Source organism: Lycium barbarum, chromosome 9, assembly GCF_019175385.1.
Source record: "Lycium barbarum isolate Lr01 chromosome 9, ASM1917538v2, whole genome shotgun sequence".
NCBI classification, from domain to species: domain Eukaryota; kingdom Viridiplantae; phylum Streptophyta; class Magnoliopsida; order Solanales; family Solanaceae; genus Lycium; species Lycium barbarum.
In genome coordinates this window covers 9,953,068-9,970,578 of record NC_083345.1, presented here as the reverse complement: position 1 = coordinate 9,970,578, position 17,511 = coordinate 9,953,068, and the positions used below count along the sequence as shown (strand labels likewise).

General features: G+C 33.4%; 2 protein-coding genes across 12 annotated transcripts; one reads left to right on the top strand and one right to left on the bottom strand.

Annotated features, from left to right (window-relative positions):
- The first annotated feature begins 1,768 nt into the window (after positions 1-1,768).
- On the top strand, positions 1,769-9,611 carry LOC132609769 (probable inactive histone-lysine N-methyltransferase SUVR2). 3 transcript variants are annotated; one of them, XM_060323917.1, is made up of 8 exons: positions 1,769-2,009; positions 4,474-4,717; positions 4,938-5,466; positions 6,489-7,465; positions 7,777-8,039; positions 8,869-8,935; positions 9,041-9,091; positions 9,244-9,611. In XM_060323917.1, the coding sequence occupies exons 2-8, from the start codon at positions 4,532-4,534 to the stop codon at positions 9,337-9,339; spliced, it is 2,169 nt and encodes a 722-aa protein (XP_060179900.1). In that variant the 5' UTR covers positions 1,769-2,009; positions 4,474-4,531; the 3' UTR covers positions 9,340-9,611. The 3 variants fall into 3 exon arrangements, with proteins under 3 accessions (XP_060179900.1, XP_060179898.1, XP_060179899.1); XM_060323915.1 differs by having other exon boundaries at positions 1,771-2,009; positions 6,486-7,465; XM_060323916.1 differs by lacking the exon at positions 1,769-2,009 and adding an exon at positions 2,175-2,307 and having other exon boundaries at positions 6,486-7,465.
- A 2,734-nt stretch (positions 9,612-12,345) lies between these two features.
- Positions 12,346-15,356, bottom strand: LOC132610117 (uncharacterized). Of its 9 annotated transcripts, none has more exons than XM_060324391.1 (3): positions 14,678-15,356; positions 13,943-14,001; positions 12,346-13,033 (listed from the first exon to the last, which is right to left on the bottom strand). In XM_060324391.1, the coding sequence occupies exons 1-3, from the start codon at positions 15,137-15,139 to the stop codon at positions 13,018-13,020; spliced, it is 537 nt and encodes a 178-aa protein (XP_060180374.1). In that variant the 5' UTR covers positions 15,140-15,356; the 3' UTR covers positions 12,346-13,017. The 9 variants fall into 9 exon arrangements, with proteins under 9 accessions (XP_060180374.1, XP_060180369.1, XP_060180375.1 ...); XM_060324386.1 differs by having other exon boundaries at positions 12,346-12,742; XM_060324392.1 differs by having other exon boundaries at positions 12,346-12,726.
- Between the last annotated feature and the right edge of the window lie 2,155 nt (positions 15,357-17,511).

Here is a 17,511-nt window from a genome sequence, read left to right as displayed (position 1 = left end):
GATTAATTAGAATTGGTATTGAATCTACAAATTAGATAGGTTTGGATTGGAGTTAAATGATTTTCTTGCGGTAACTCCAATAAATTAAAATTTAATCTTTTTCCTTCATATGTTTATGTTATTAATTTGATGCATTGTGCAATAAATACATATGCACATTATTTTGTTTATCAAGATTCTAATCGTTAAGTTATCTAGATTGTAGGATTTAATAGATTAGACAGTGCTAAATTGATAAGTTTTTTTTTTTTTTTTGATAATTTGAAATGAAGCAATACACACATATTTTTTTGTGATTGACATGATGCACACGTGCAATGCACGTACGGTTAAACTAGTATATTTAAAGACATGTACCATATATCGATTCTTTTACAATATATGCATATCGAATTTGGTAAATTGCTACCTATCCGAAACTCCATCAAATAACGATAAATAAAACACAATTTAACAATATTTAGCAAATACTTCTTCCTTTTATCTTTTTAGAATATATACTAAAAGAAGAGAAGGAAAATCGATTTAAATATTTTCTTTCGAGTGAATATCAATATTTTGAAATAGAGTAAGATAAATAAGAAAACATGGACAATACATTGAAGTAGAAAGGAATATCACACCTAATCTCCATTTTTGGCAATCTTGCAGATTGAATTATACATTTAAAAGCTTAAAAGCATATTATACATTTGCTACACAGAATTTAAATGACAGAATGTGGTTGGGAGGAGGGGTGATACACTAATTAACGGAGGGCGAAATTTGTGAATTTCACAAATTTGAAGGGTGTTTTGATCCTTTTCCCTAATTTAATTATATACCATGTAAATATAATGAACTTTTACAATGTTAGTTTAGTTTATAACTAATAATAGCAAGCTAGTTAGTTTTGTTGTGCAAGTAACAAGCAAAAACTCACTTAATTCCTGTGTTTACACCAAGCGACATCAACTTATCGTGATTAAAAATAAAGAGAGGTAAAAATAGTCCTAATCAATTAACTACTCCCCCCATTTAAAAAATAAATGAATTTTTGGGGTGTGACACGCCTCTTAAGAAAGTTAATTAATGACATTAATTAAAAGATAATTTGTCAATATTACCATTTTACTGTCTTAAAACTTTTCTTAAAACAAGAGATAGTCAATTTTGGGAGCAGGAAAAACAATTAGAGAGGTAATTTTGAAAAAGATAATTAATACATCTTTGGACTTCGTAAAATTCATTTGTTTTGGAAATAGAAAAAGTTCTACAAATTCATTTATTTAAGAATGGAGAGAGTATAATTAAGTGATAATAGTTCAAAAACACACTCATTCATAAATCCTAAATGTAAGTAAATTACATCAGTAACCAATTGACATCACTATACCCTAATTATCTAAACTAATATTTGGTTGTATTACAAATTTTAATATCGTCAATATATCAACTTAAATCCCTCCTTTATCAATAATTAAATAAAAACGAATCATTAAAAGGGTAATTAAATAAAAAAAGTCAGTAGTTGAGCGAAAAGGTAAAAGATTAGACAGTAAAAAGAATTATGTCGCAGTAATTCTGTTACTTTTAGTTGCCGTGCTCTCAAAAAATTTAGATATTTTACTGTACCAATAAAACAAGATATTTATAAGATAATTTAATTTGTATTTTACATAACTAATTAACTTGTTGTGTGAGACTTCTTTTAATATCACAAATTCATTTGATTCAAAATTTATGGGCTCAAAAGTACAAACTTTGGACTCATTAATTGGTCAAACAAAAAATAGTCTCACACAACTTGTGTCAATTGTGTGAGCTACAAAATAAAATTTCTCTAAATTTGTCTTTCCTAGGTATATTTAGTACTATTAACCATAGTAATTCAACTATAGTTAAATTGTTTGATTTGATACAGACATCAAGAATTCTTGATGAAGAATTTGTTTGTCACCATTGTTGAAGAGAATGTTGAGAAATTGTCCAAGAGTTTCTTGAAGCTCAAGTAAAAGCTTTTCCAAAAGGTATTGTGATTATTCATTTAAAGTATGGTCCACAAGTTTTTTTTTTTAATTTTAATTATGAAATTCTAAGGTAAAAAAAAAAAAAAGAATAATTTATTTGTTTGTTATTTTGGGATGTGTGGAAGTATTTTCTTCAAAAACCTAGTGGGGTCAGTGTTTGCAATGGGGTTATAACCCATTGATATTAGATTAGTTAAAATGGCTTCATGCATGAGAAAAATAAAAGGCTTGATAGAATAATGCTTTAGTTTTTGAAATGTATTTTGGGTTGTTGTTTCAAGCTTATAAAAACCCAGAAGTAAGAATATTATTGTTGATCTTTTTTTTTGTTTTTGCCAAATATTCATAATAAAAAAAAATTATAGTAGACGAGTTTCCTGTTAGTATAATTTTTTTTTGGGTTGCTTTATTTTGCTTGTTTGAGGCTGTGCCATTATCTCTTTTTTCTTTGTGTAAAAAGTAGTTTTTGTGGGCGTTTGGATATAAGAATTGTGAAATTTGAAAAAAAAAATAGTATGTTTTAAAGTTGAAAAAAGGTATTTGGAAATTAGAGTTATGTTTGGACATGAATATAAATTGGAGCTGCTTTTGAATTTTTGCGAGTGATTTGAAGTGAAAGTTGTTTTTCTAGAGTTTTTCAAATCCCGGAAAATTTCAAAATTCAACTTGAAGTTGAATTCCGAAAAATTGTAACAGATGTCCAAACGGTTTTCCTAAATAATATTCCGGAAAAACGTGAAAACTATCCATGGCCAAAGTGAAATATGATATTTAGAAATTGGAGTTGTGTTTGGCCATGGATACAAATTGGAGTTGTTTTTGAATTTTTTTGTGAGTGATTTGGAGTGAAAAAAGTGAAAACAACTTTTGGTGTTTTTCGAATTCCGGAATTTTACTGGCAAACATGATTTCCTGAATTCAACTCTGAAAAAAAGTAAAAATTATTCATGGCCAAATGGCCACTTACTTAATTATGTTTTCAACATGCCCGTTGTTGAGGAGGCTAGTTCTTTTTCATAAGACAAAAATGTGCCAATTCTCTTGAACTCAGGACTACATTGTGTTTGATATCACTTGAAGTGTATAACCATCTCAATAAAAGCTTATTCTGTTGGAGAGAAAACACTTCTATTTACTACTTAATTATGTTTTTAACACTATTACTATTTGGTAAGTACATAGTATTTTTTTCTGACTACAAATGTGTGATCTATGTACCTTCTTAACATATTTTTTAAGTGTGTAGACTTTTATTTAAAATATATTAAGAGATGGATGGCTTTATACTCCAAACTCTTCCTGTTCGTTTCGGGATGGAGGTAGTAGTAAATGGAGTTTTGAAAGCAAAGTTGCTGTTAAAGAGAACTTCAAACTTGTTTTTACAGGTTGAAGATGGGATCTAGTTTAACTTCATAGTAATCTTGTATGGGCAGGGGCAGGTTGCAGTTGTTAAAGAATAACATGGAAGTAAGCTGTTGAGACACAACTTAAGTGGGGACTTAATTTCTGTTAAACATTTCTGTTAAACTGATGTCCTGTTGTTGATCTATGGAACTCTACTTTGTACCATACCTTGTAGATTTTTTAAAAAATTCCTCAACAATGTATCTTAGAACACCCATTAGCATCTTTTCTGTGACAATGGGTGTTATCTTAGTAATATTAACATTGACAAATTGTGAATAAAACACTTCTTGGTTATTGGTAGGAAGATGTGTGATACAACAAAGTTTGACAAGTAGGAACTACTTATAATCTTCATTCCCCCTGTCATATCTCTTGGATTATAGAGAAGATGTTGGCTGATAAAAAAGAAATACTAGTAATAGAGGACTTGGTGAAATGCGGGGAACAATTCTGCCACTGCATTAATTTGTATTTTGGCTGATGAAGTGATTATTTTGCAGTCAACCCTTTTCTACTGTCTCCTATGTTATTCGGACTCTCCTAAAATGTCGTCGGTGCGTGTCAGATCCTTCAAAAGTAGTGTATTTTTGGAGGATCCGACACGGGTGCGGCAACACTTTTGAAGAGTCCGAGTAACTTAGACTGTCTCACACCGAGCTCTATTAGGATTTTCTGGAATGTCTCACACCGAACTCTATTAGGATTTTCTGGAATGATGAAGTATCGGCTTGATGCTTAATTACGTCATACAGTCTGTTTTTCTATTGATGTAGCATTTGATATAACCAACATTCTGCACCTCCTATTAGCTTCCGAAAGAACTGCTAGGAGTCCTCATAAATCTGTACTAGATACTGTTCTACATGGATTGTCATCTAGTAAGTTAATAAACAACAAACAAAACAACAACATACCCAGTGGATTTTATTAGTATGCTATGCTTAAATTTTATTCCAGTCATTATGTTGGTAAAATTCAGTGTGTTTCTGCTTTTTCTTGTTTGTGGTTGAAATGGAGATGTAATGTTGTCTCTCGTTTTTTTTTTCCGCATGCAAAGGAAGAAGCTATACCTCAACCTCATTGAGCCCCTTCAAGTTCTTCATTAGTAATATAAAATGGCTCCAAGGAATCCGAAAGTTACAAAGGCCTATGAGGCAATGAAGGTCTTTGGCTATACTGCAAAAGATGTGAAGCCAGTGTTGAATAACCTTCTGAAACTGTACAACAAAAACTGGGAGCTTATTGAAGATGAGAACTATTCTGCTCTTGTGGAGTCTATTATAGACAGCAAGAAATCAAAGGTACTGTTATTACTTCTGATTCAGTGCTTATTTCCATTGTCCATAACCACATGATACCCCTTGCAACGTGTGAATTTCTTTCTATGGATTATGTATGGTAATATTTGTGTCTATCTTGAGGTCATGCACAAAGAAAAAAAGGGGCCGTTCATTCATCTTCACATCTTTCCTTTCAATTTCCAATGAGAAGGCATGTCATTATAGTTTCCCTGATGATCAGGTAAGGCATTTGGTAGATGAGCCGGAAGAAGATGAACCACCGCTGAAAAGATCTAGGCTCAGCTCCCAGGGAAATCATTCTTCACTTTACGATCCCAGCCCAAGTGCTGACACATGTATTTCAGAGTTGCAGATTCCCAGCAAGCAGAAGATGGCTGAGTTCACTACTGAGTCTTACGAAACTGAGGATGTTGAATTGAAGCCTCTTTCTCTCTTGAACCATCATCAGCGCCAAGGCAAGAAACGGAGTTCTTCAGAGGCTTCTCCTGTTTCGGAGTGGGCTAATGACATTGTGGTACTCTCAGATGATGACATGCAAGGACCTTGTGCTCTTTCAAATCCTGCTGTGATTCCCAAAAGAAGACTAACTTTTAATAGTAGCCCGGAAGAGCCAAATGTTACGGGTTCAACTGATGCATCCAACCAAGGTGCTCTGGTTGAGTACGACGTTAGTGATTCTGTGCCTCTCAACGTGCCATTTTCTGATAACCTGCCAGGTTTTGATGTTCCCCTTGCTGTTGTCCCTTCAGGTATTCCTTCCATGTGTAGAGTTAACTATTAATAAGATCTTTCTGTTTCTCTTCCCAGACACGGTTTAATACTTGGAAACTGTTAATGGAGTGTTCTTTAGTTCGAGTTCGGCTACCCATTCTGTTGATATTCTCTAGATGCAACAACAACATACCCAGTATAATCTCACAAGTGGGGTCTGGGTTGATATCTTCTAGATGGATTTTACTTTTGAAGTTTCTTTTGACTGTCATGTACACTTGTTTTGGTGATTGCATACTAAATCAGAACGTGAATATAGTAAAGATTGACTAAAAGGAAGAAATAGAGGAGGAGTTAACTTGCTAACGTCAATAACTATATTCTAGAAGTTAATCTGTTGTCTGAAAGCCAAACAAAGACAGCTAAGTCAAACTGCTATATTGCAATCCTTTCTCCAGTGATATACAATTCTTCTTTATGAAAGCTTCAATGATTACAAATTTTCTATGAATTTGTTCTTGTTCTAGTGATCTTCTTTGAACAAATCAAAGACGTGAAATCATATTTATATAAATGCTTTCTACCAAAAAGCTACATCTTCCACTTTTGATTGAGCTGGAAAAGCTAATCTCTTCTTTTCTGTTATGACATTGGTTTAAGACTGATTCAGACTTTTTCTTCATATTTTGTGGGTTATAATTTTCAATTAATAAGTCAAATACATGTCAGCTATATCTTTCATACAAGCTAGCCGTGCAGAGATTCTTATGTTTTATAGTAATTCTATATTAGTTTCGGCTCATAGTAAGCCCAACATTGATATTTTGGTTGATGAAAAGGAAAAAGCTATGTGAATGAAGAACATCCAGATTTGTTGAATCAGATGGGGTCGTAAGTTCTTTTCTTTTTGTTGGTAAAACCACTGGGAAATTGTATCTATGTGTAAAATCGTACGTCTGGAATTTTGAATCTTTTTTATTTGTATTTCCTTCCTGTTGGTTTTGTCAAATCCGTAGTCTTACCAAAATGTGAATGTTATCTAAATATTTGGGTACAGAAGGAAATGAAGAAGGTGCAACAAATTCATCACGTCTAGATATTGCTTCCTCTTCAAAAGGGGAGGTTAAGATCTCGTTTGTCTATAAGCCAAATTCCTCCTCAGACTTTAGTCCACCAAGTTTAGATGCAGTCTTAAAGCGGATGGAGGAAAAATATATAAAGTCTTACGGATTTTCTCAACCTGGTTTTGCTTTGTTGAGGTTGATGGAAAATCTGTGTGAATGCTATCTGACAGCTGACACCAAGGCCAGGGTAGCAAATGAGACATCAGTAGAGTCTCAGAAACTTCATCCAGTAGGTTTCAAATTGTCGAATCTTGTCAAAGCCGTACCTCAAATTCCAAAATTTCCAGCTTCAGGAAATAGGGATATAATCTGCCATATGGTGAATTTTAACGGTACTAGGATTTACGGTGCTGAAAATGACAAAACTCTTAAGGTCCTTAAACTCCTTGGGCCTCCAATGATGAACAATTCAGTTTCTGCTTATTATATTGAAGACATTTCCAATGGTCAAGAGGAGCACAAAATTTCGTTAATTAATGAATTCAGCCACGAGATTCTTCCAGTCTTCAAGTACATGCCAAAAAACGTCATTTTCCAAAATGCATACGTCAAGTTTCTCCTTGCTCGTATATCAGATGACAACTGTTGTTCAAGCTGCAGCGGGGATTGTTTGTCTCAAGATATACCCTGTGCTTGTGCTGGTGAAACAGGGGGTGAATTTGCCTACACATCAGGTGGTTTGCTCAAGGAAAAGTTTCTCGAGAATTGCATCTCAATGAATCGTGAACCCCAAAAGCATGGTTTAGTATATTGTCAAGACTGTCCCCTTGAAAGGTCTAAGAACAATAGCATTTCTGGCCTGTGCAAGGGTCATTTGGTGAGGAAATTTGTCAAAGAGTGCTGGCATAAATGCGGCTGCAGCAAGGGATGTGGCAATCGTGTTGTTCAGCGAGGCATAGCAGTGCCATTACAGGTTAGAAAATATTGCAAATCAAGGGTTTCGTGTACGACCACTTTGTCTCTTTTTGAACATAAGAAGGAGATTGTTTCAGTAATAGACTTATAGGTCATTTAAATTATTGGTCTGGGAAAACATGATAGTTGATTGTGGTTGAACTATAATTCTATGTTGTATATATTATTTTTCGCTATCTTGTTGTGATAGAAATGGTACTTATCTGATATATCCAAAAAGAAAAAAAGAAAGTTTTTCTGCATGATCAATACTTTTGAAGAACCTAGAATAGTAAGAAACTATTTGACACATTCTTATCTACATGTCAGGTGTTTATGACAGCTGATGGGAAAGGTTGGGGGCTCAGGGCACTGGACGATTTGCCTAGAGGTGCTTTTGTTTGTGAATATGTAGGTGAGATAGTGACCAACACAGAGTTGTATGAGCGAAACACCCAAACTGCTGATGAGAGACACACATACCCAGTTTTACTAGATGCAGACTGGGGTTCGGAAGGTGTCCTGAAGGATGAGGAAGCACTTTGTTTGGACGCAACTTCCTATGGCAATGTTGCAAGGTTCATTAATCATAGGTTAGTTTCTAATTCTCATCCTTGCCTCTTCGTGGTTGCCTCTCTCCATTTCCTTCTTCTCTCCTCTTTGATTTATCCGGTGATAGATGGTGTGTACACTTTTTCTGCATAATATTCATGTCCACTAGCTGTTACCTAATGAACAAACAACGTGATCAGGAAGGTAATAAATAATATCATGTTCGCCAATTACGCTTCTCGCCTCTCGGAATGAAAATATATGTCGACTCCCTAATAAAATTTATATTTACACTCATTTTGATTATGACTTTTTGAGTAGGTAATTAATATATCAGGAGTCATGAGAATGTGTATAGTATCATCAATCATGCATTGAAGATAACAATGTCGTCATATTTACTTCTTCAGCATCACTTCTCTATTCTTCCCTGCAACTCTTCACTGCTTTACCCCCTATATCTCCATCTGAATGCATGCTGTAACTTCACTTGATGCTTGGAATTAATATTTTTTCCCTCACTCTTTCAGTGTATCTGTTCTTTGTTTCTATAACTTTGGTCCTCAAATTTGAAAAGAGAGGTGATAGGTAAACATTGGATGCAACATCATATCTGGCATGTAGAGATGTTATAATCAATTGATTCCTTTTGTTCGTGTGACTTTCTCTATGAAATAAATTTGGCATGGAATGAACCACCAGTCGAGCACCATTACAAGTTCCCGTTATTCTTCTTTGCGTGATCAAACAATTCGTTCTTTGCATTTATTGTTTCTAAGAATCACATTTATGTTGAACAAAAGTAGTTGTTTCTTTTTCTCTTCCCAATGTGGACTGAACCTAATCACATTGTAATTTTATCTTGGTCAGATGTTATGAAGCTAACTTGATTGAGATCCCAGTTGAAGTAGAGACTCCGGATCATCACTACTACCATGTACTTGTTAGCTATCTTTCTTTTCAAGCTTTTTGAAGTACCCTTCTGTTATTTAGAAATCCGTGGAGTATCTACATCAAGCATATTTTTTTAATGTCACTGCAGGTGGCTTTTTTCACTACAAGGAAAGTTAATGCTTTAGAAGAGTTAACTTGGGTAATGCCCCCATCTATCTTGAACACCATGACTTTAGAACTTTCTCATTTTAATGTAGAGGAAGCATGAGCTAAGTCAAAGATAAGTGTAATTTCTTTTTAACTAGCTGTTGACTTTGACTAAAGAATCTTTGTAAATATGCAACATTGCAGGATTATGGCATCGACTTCACTGATCATAGTCATCCAGTGAAGGCTTTCAAGTGCTGCTGTGGAAGTAAAGTTTGTCGGGACATCAGTCTTCGGTGAAATTATTTAACAAGTATATTGCTTCTTGTACAGTTCTGCCTATCAGCCTTCAGTACATTGAAATGTTTATTAGGTGCTCCATTTGTTATAGAATAGAGTAACTGAAGCTATTGTTTCACTTCAAAAAACTTGCTGATTGTCAAGAAGCACTATTTTGTTTTTCGGGAAAAGAACAGCTGATGTTAACTATAGAAAAAAGAACTGCTGATGTTATGTACTATCAATTGGTGAAATTGCATGAGTACGTTGGAAAAACATGTTTTGTTTGTTGATTGTTTCGTACATTTGAGTATATTACTTCTTAATCGGCTACCACTGCAACAATAAGTTAGCATTTTCGCGAAAAGAAAACCGAAATACCAACTTAAAGTAGCCAGTATCCAATAGATACCTAACTGGTAAAAGCTCATTTATTTGGTTCTCCGTGAATAAAGCTTGGAGTTTATGGTTGGCAAAAGTCTTAAATCACATTTCTTTGCAAAAATGCAAAAAGTCAAGAACATCATTATATTATTCCTTTGATGAAAAAGATTTTGAACTATAAATCTTGCATCTAGCTAGTGACTGGGGATCACAAGATCACAAACCTTTTTCATGGATCACTTCTTGTTTGCTTTGAAGGGGAGTCTTAGAGCATATAATGTTCTCCGTGTGACCTATACGGGTTCGAGCCACTGATGCTTGTGTTAAAGATAAAATTGTCTACTTGTGTATTTGAATCGCAAAATCAGTCATTGATGCTTGTCACGGTAAAGTTGTCTCCCATGTGACCCATGGTTTTGAGCTATGGGATCAACATGTCATAGTAGGTTTCCTAAATTACATCCCTTGGAGTGCAACCCTTTCCTGGATCCTACGTAAACACACGATATTTCTTGCACGGACTGCCCTTTTTACAGTCTAGTTTGCTATGTGTACGATGGTCAGTACTTAGTATAGCTGACTAAGGAAACAAGTACTAATCATATCATATTATATTAAAAGTGGAAAATCTAAAGTTGAAATACGGAAATATCCCTAAGAAGTTGATTGACTTTTTTTACCCATCAAAAATAAAACATTCTTAGTTATTATTGTACATAAATGTAAACATGCGTTGTAAGTCTGGATAAATATCCAATTGGGAGTAACTATTAGCAAGACAGGAAAGAACTCCCATTTACATTATACAATGAATGAGCCAAAAAGTTAATAGATACAATGAATATCAAAATGGGAATTGACATTAATAGCTTTTAGGAATCTGTCTATATTTTTATAATGTATAATAATTGGTAATCCAACGCTTCATATGATAACGCCGATTCCATATTTACAGTGGCGGATCTAGAAATTTCATTGAGGGGTTTCAAAAATCATTGAACCAACCCTTACTCGTGTTCAGAGTGTTCAAAATCTATATATGTACATAAAAAATAAAAAAAACACCTTATATATACAATATACTTTTTTGCCGAGGGTAAACACCCTCACTTGTGTGTAGATCCGCCCCTGCATATTTACCGTAGTGAAACTGCACCTAACATCATCACTGGGTATGAATTGATCACGTTCCTATTTATTACTCTACCGTTTTAAATACTCCCTAGTTCACTTTTATTTGTCTACTATTCTAAAAATAGATTTTTACTTTTACTTGTCCAATTTCGCGAGAAAAATAATTTGTTTTTCCTGTTTTACCCTTAGCATTAATTACTCTTTCCAAATCATTCTCCAAATCCAATACAATTATACACCAATTAATATGGGTATCATGATAAAATATGCACTTCATTTATTATTTTCTTAATGGGTATGCAAAGTTCATAATGGTCAAGTAAAAGTGAACGGAGGGAGTATGTGGTAACGAAAAAGCACTTATATTCATGAATCGAATCTAGTCCTATTCCCCACTAATATTGGCCAGTAAATACTTTCATTTATGATAAAAGGATTATGAGAGCCGTATAACTTTGAGATTCCAACGTGAATGAGCAAGCAAAAAAGTAGTAATATGATAAATATATGATGTCTTTTCTCTGCGTCTTTCCGATTTACACTTGGGTTCCTTTTTTCCCTTTGCACGTGTGCTCTAATATTGCTTGATATTTATGCTTACAAGCTCAAGTTTGGTTTTGTAAATTAACTTAATTAATAATTTTGTCCAGCTTCTGTGTATGTTCATGGCTCTGCTAAAATCCTCGATTATTACACTTCAACCATTTATATTCCTTATTAATGCAGGAAACTAAAGTGTGGATAGTTAAACAATATTGCTTATCAACCTTTTTCAAACCTTTTTCAAGTCCATAACATCATCACCTGGTTTGTTGCTGAGGAGGATATTATATACTAGCACAAAATTAAGCCGCACCCCTCCTGACAATGAAAGTTTGGATCCACAGTATACTGAACGATTAGATACTGTGTTTTCATCAAATAGTGAAAATAAAAGGTTGATACATCAAAATGGTAGGTTGAAAATTTGTTAACCTCTATGTGGTTTGTGTTTACCAAAATTATTTTACGTGCAAGTTCTTTATGATTTGTGATACTAATATCATCGGTTGTTCTATCATCTAATTAGGCAGGGAGTGGTCTTCAAGTATGAAACAACAATTATAACCTTTGAAGTAGTGCAACCAAAGCCTATGAAGAGGCACACTGCATCTGCCTCCCTCGCCTGCATTGACCCTTGGAGCTGCCATAGTCACGAAGCTCTTATCTCCTTGTCTATGCAAAAGGTTTCCGAAGATTTGAAGACTCAATAGCTCCTCTTTAACTCATCTCTTAAATCATTCTAAGTTGGGGAAAATTTTAGTTGTATGACATACAACAACAAACGGTAGGATGTAAAAAATTTAAGTTTTTGGGAGAACAAAAAGTTCATAAAATTTTATAAACGTAAGAACTAGTGATATCAAAAAGAGGACGTAATAAAGTCACGGGAAGTCTATAAAACAGGACAGAAGGAGAAAGAATTAAGGCAAGTAAGAGCAAAAAAAGAGAAGGATCATTACTCACGAGTTGAAAAAATCTGACATATATATATATATATATATGTACATATAGTTGAATAGATTAACATGATTATATAAAGTAAGAAGCTCAAAAATATAAAACAGAATTTAGATACTAGTCTATTTACACCCTTCCATCTTACTATTGATATACTACTAGTCCATTTACACTTCTTCAAATAGCATATTGGCACAAAAAAAGTTATAACAGTTTAACCACGATGCTCATTATAGTAGAGTAATCCTCGATGTCGTGATTCTCATTTCTTTTTGCCTATAACGTGCTGGTGTAGATCATCTTCCGGGGCTTCTTGGGCATCTTGTGTGGCCTGATCCACTTCATCCATTTCAACAGGCAGTCGTCCTCTCTCAATTGTTCAAAATTTAACTGATTACACCAGTAGCTACCACCAGATTTTAATAGAAGGATCATTTTCAACTCAGAAAAAAACATAATTAGTCTTGCAATTTAACTTTACACAATGGTTCAGTAGATACACCAATTTTTGAACCCAAAGAAACTAGGCAGTCAAATTAAAATTGTGTTGGACTTTTCCAAACTTCTCTAATGCAAATTGGCTTCAAAAACTTTTCCCAAAACAACAAGAAACTAATCTCCAAGTCAGTAAAATTTAGTTTTAGAATTCTCAACCCAAAATGGACTTCCCAGTGCTGGTGCCTAAATCAATTCCAAGCTAACAATGAATAAAACAGAATGATTTCAATCATAAAATGCGTATTCACGACAATCAAAACAGATTTCAATCTCAATGTATAGACCTTGCTACACAAATTTTAGAGTCTCAGATTCACGACAATCAAAGAATCCGAGCAACTAGATGTTCAAATTCTCAATTTAGTCTTCAACAGCTACAAACAAGAAATCAACAATGAACAAGTTCAATGACAATTACCAAACTACTTACAACTGAAGTTATCAAAATTCTTCCAGAAAATATGCTCAAAACTGAAGCTAGAAACAACTCTGAAATTTATGGGAAGCTGTTAGACCTAAATAAGGGTCTGATTATTGAGCAAAACTATTCAAAAGAGTAATATTTGTGAAAAATGAACAAAGAGTCTCCACAGGGACTTAAAGGAGCAAACAGAATGCAATTACATTGAGAAACTGACAGTGAAACAAACAATGCAAGGGTGTCATGAAAAAGCACAACTCCTTTTTGTATATAACATAAGAATTAAAGAGGAAAGCAATGAAGAAGAACACTCTATCCAGTGAAAACAGATCACTTTAGTTTTTGAAACAACTCCATCCAGTCAAAACAGATCACTTTAGCTTTTGAAACAACTCCATCCAGTCAAAACAGATCACTTTAGCTTTTGAAACAACTCCAGGTACCAAAAATTACTTCTATAGGCAGACCCTAGTCAACTATCAAAAAAAAAAAATCCTTTTTTTAATAGTGTTACTTTGATACTGACTTTTGCAGGAGAAGAGAAGGTTGCTGCACTTTGTTTCTCTAACTAAATTTTGTCGGATAAGTTCTACTTTAGATCTCTTAACAACACAACAACAAGGAGGTTGAATCAAGATTCAGAAACAAGTCACTGATGAATGATTAGTTTAGTTCTTAGTAGAGCACCTCAAATTTAGGAATGAATGTTTTGCAACTCCATCATGTTTCTCCTTTTGATGTGAAAACTGAAATTTTGATTAATCCCAAGTTAAGATTCTGCTTTGCAACTCCATCATGTTTCTCCTTTTGATGTGAAAACTGAAATTTTGATTAATCCCAAGTTAAGATTCTGCTGTCTAAGTAAATCTTCATAAAAAAAAAAAAGATCAGCTGCCTTAAGTCAATTAAAGTATTTCCATCTGGTCTTGTGTTCATGATAGCTCTCTCTTATTTCAATATCCATCAGGACTTTTTGAGACAAATAGAATGATAAAGGGTGAAAAGATTATAGAATAAACCAAGATTTGCTTGAATCTGAGTGCAACTGCTTGAATCAAAGCCATAATTATGTCAAAATTCTCATTGAATAAAAGGACTACTGAATTTTTTCACATTCTAAAGACTGGAGCAGTTGATCTAGAAAATAAAGAAAGAATAGATGAAATTACTTAATATATTTTGAGATAGAAAACCTCCTGCACTTTCAGTTTGGCATACTGTGTGACACACAACTTGTTCATAAGATGAAACAACATGAGAAGTTTTATCCTTGCAGTTCTCCTTAAGGAAACAGATCATATGATGCGGAAAAACTTTGTTATCCTTTGATTATAAATTCTAGATCTTTCACTTACATTTCTCAGGCGTTCTTGAGAAAATTTACAGGTAATATGATGCAAGTTACCTGTGAAGAAAGCATACCTTAATCACAATACTCCGAAGTTTCTCTGCCATGATGTGTGGAATTTTACTGGACTTTTTTGCACCATAATATTCCAAGCTCATTGAGAACCATTTCACCTTAGCTTTAAATTCTACCATCTTTAGCTGAAAATTCTTTTGCTTACCATGAAAAGTTCTCTTATACTGTTCCATAACTGATCCTTTGTTACAGAATTTCCAGCTTTTCGCGACCTTAAACGCGTAACTTTCAACTTCATCATCAATATTGAAGGCAACCCTTCTAATATGTTCTATCAGTTCTTGAATTTTTTTGTTTTCTTTTTGTTTTTGTTCAGCATATTTGAGTAACTGCTTCATATTCTTGAGTTCTTTTTGAAGTTCCTTAACACATTTTTTGGAACCAAATAAAAGGTTGACTTTGTTTAATCTCAACACACCTTCAATTCTCTCAATAAGATATGAGACAAAAGATTGAGCCATTGATGTTAATTATGGACTAACAGATGAAAATACAGTGCAAAAACTCAAAGTGATGACAGTAAGGAGAGGGAAAAAAAGGGGTAAAACTTAGATGATTTTCAAATGGGGTGGCAGGAAAAAAGAGTGAAAATGAAGGTTCTTTAAATGCTTGTTTTTTGGGTTCAGAGTTTCGTAAAAGGAAGCTTAAGTTTCAATGCTGATAATAAAGTTTTTTCTTGAAATGTCTTTTTGAATTATTTAAATAAAGGTTAAAATTATTTGGATCCAATTGACACATGTCACCATTCGGCTAGGTTTTATGGAAACTGTGAAAAATTAATCAGAAACACTAGTACAGTCCAGTCAAATTTAAAAAATTGCAACACTAAAAACTCCCCCAAACACTAGTATAGTCCCGTCAAATCTAAAAATTGCAACACTAAAAACTCCACCAAACACTAACAACAATTGCGCTTTAGTCCCAGACACCAAAAATTGATAAAAGTAGTAGTTGTCTAGTGAAATTGGATTTTTTTTTCTCAAATAACTAAAATGGGATCTTTATAAACAGTAGTATTGAACAAAGATACAAAGAGAAAGATAATTTGGAATTTCAAACACTTAAAAGGAATATATGAAATCATCTGAATTTAAAGACAACTTATTTTATTCATGTATAAATCTGTTATTTCCTGTGCTTTGATTATTCTATGTTATCTGTGTCGCTTGCGTTATTTCATTTCCATATCGCTTTGAATCTCTTAGCCGTATCTGACCTCTTTTTATGTTTTTATTGAGTCGAGGGTCTCTCGGAAACAGCCATCCTACCTTGGTAGGAGTAAGGTCTGCGTACACTCTACCCTTTCCAGACCCCACGTTGTGGGATTTCACTGGGTTGTTGTTGTTGTTGTTGTTGTTATTTTATTCATGTATAAAAATAAAATAAAGATAATTAAATGTAATAGTGGTCACTTTAATAGTGTTTTTCTTTTTTATTCATTTAATAAATGTTTTAAAATCGTCTTATATGTTTAAAATATGGGTTATCAAACTTAGTTACAAAGTAAGAGCTGCATTGCTCTCGAGTTGTTCAGTAGAGTCTAATCAGACAATAATAAAAAATAAAACGACATTGACTCATTGAGAGCTAAAGTACTCAACAGATTTTTCTTAAAAACGAATCTTTATTTTGTTAAACGTCATTTTCGTCTAGTCTAAAAGTAATAACAGTGGTTAATTACATATTCAAAGGGTATTAATAATTATTACATTTGCCACCCAAATTCTGGCAAATTCTTATCACTCTACCTCTTCACGCGTTTTGCTCAATTCATAGTTGAGACAATGACACAAATTTGTAATTATCATAAGCTTTTATTTTCTCTGTTCCATTTCTAGATAAACATTAGATATTAATTGAACACAAGCTTCCAATATTTTGATCACATACGGCTTGTCTGTTGTTCTTTTCCAACAGTGTACAAAATGAATAATTAGTCCTTGTTTTATCTCTTTCATTAACAAATCAGATGAATCCAATATGTTGTGGATTCACTAGTCACTACTATCTTTCTAAGATTTTGTCCATGATAGAAAATAAAATTGTGTAATTCTTCACACCATAATCCTTGCAATAAAATGAAAGCTTAGTGATAATGACTTTGTACCGATTGGCATATTAAGAAGTGACAGTAGCTTTTTTGACTAACTAATCAACTAAATTGTGTTTAGACGGCTACTTATAATGTTAAAATGTAACATAAGTTGATTGAATATCAATATGTTAAAGTCCTTATGAGTTATGATTCCAAACTCTCGAGAACCACCTCCAAATTGACCAGTCTTTAAAAGTTTTTTTTTTTTTTAACTTATTTGGGGTTGAGCGAGACACTTACAAAACGCTCTAAGACTTGCACGTGGAGTTTTGTTTTGTAAGACTCATGTCTTAAGCGTGCGTCCTAAATACGACAAATGCTTAACCTTCAATGTTCAGGGATTATGTCTTGCCTGACATTAATAAGTAAAACACCTAGTCTAACGTACCCACATTTTAAAACACTATTCCAAATACCTAATGAATAATCTGGTACATCCGACTTGAATAAAAATGTAAAAATCAACCTAAATTCCTATCAAACACATATGGAATCCGCGACTTTTCTAGCGCAAAAAAAAAAAGTTGAACCAAACTAGTACAAAAAAAAAACATTAATAAGTTTCACGCACGAAATTCGTGTGTGAAGCAGCTCTTCTGTTTTTTTTTTTTTTGGTGTTACCTTTCAAATCACATTTTTTTCCATACTTTGGGCAAAGATTAGTCATGTTTCAAAACCCCAAAATATCAATATTTTATATAAAACTTAATATATTTTTTTTTGCGTACAATAATGTCG

Excerpts from the sequence above, each read along its gene's own strand:
- LOC132610117 (XM_060324386.1), bottom strand. The coding sequence starts at position 15,139 with ATGGCTCAATCTTTTGTCTCATATCTTATTGAGAGAATTGAAGGTGTG. Across the intron at positions 14,002-14,677 it reads TTCGGAGTATTGTGATTAAG|TTTTCACATCAAAAGGAGAA; the intron begins GTATGCTTTCTT and ends TCAAAATTTCAG. Across the intron at positions 12,743-13,942 it reads CATTCATTCCTAAATTTGAG|CTACTGGTGTAATCAGTTAA; the intron begins GTGCTCTACTAA and ends ATCTGGTGGTAG.
- LOC132609769 (XM_060323915.1), top strand. The coding sequence starts at position 4,532 with ATGGCTCCAAGGAATCCGAAAGTTACAAAGGCCTATGAGGCAATGAAG. Across the intron at positions 5,467-6,485 it reads CCTTGCTGTTGTCCCTTCAG|AAGGAAATGAAGAAGGTGCA; the intron begins GTATTCCTTCCA and ends ATTTGGGTACAG. Across the intron at positions 9,092-9,243 it reads CTTTAGAAGAGTTAACTTGG|GATTATGGCATCGACTTCAC; the intron begins GTAATGCCCCCA and ends GCAACATTGCAG.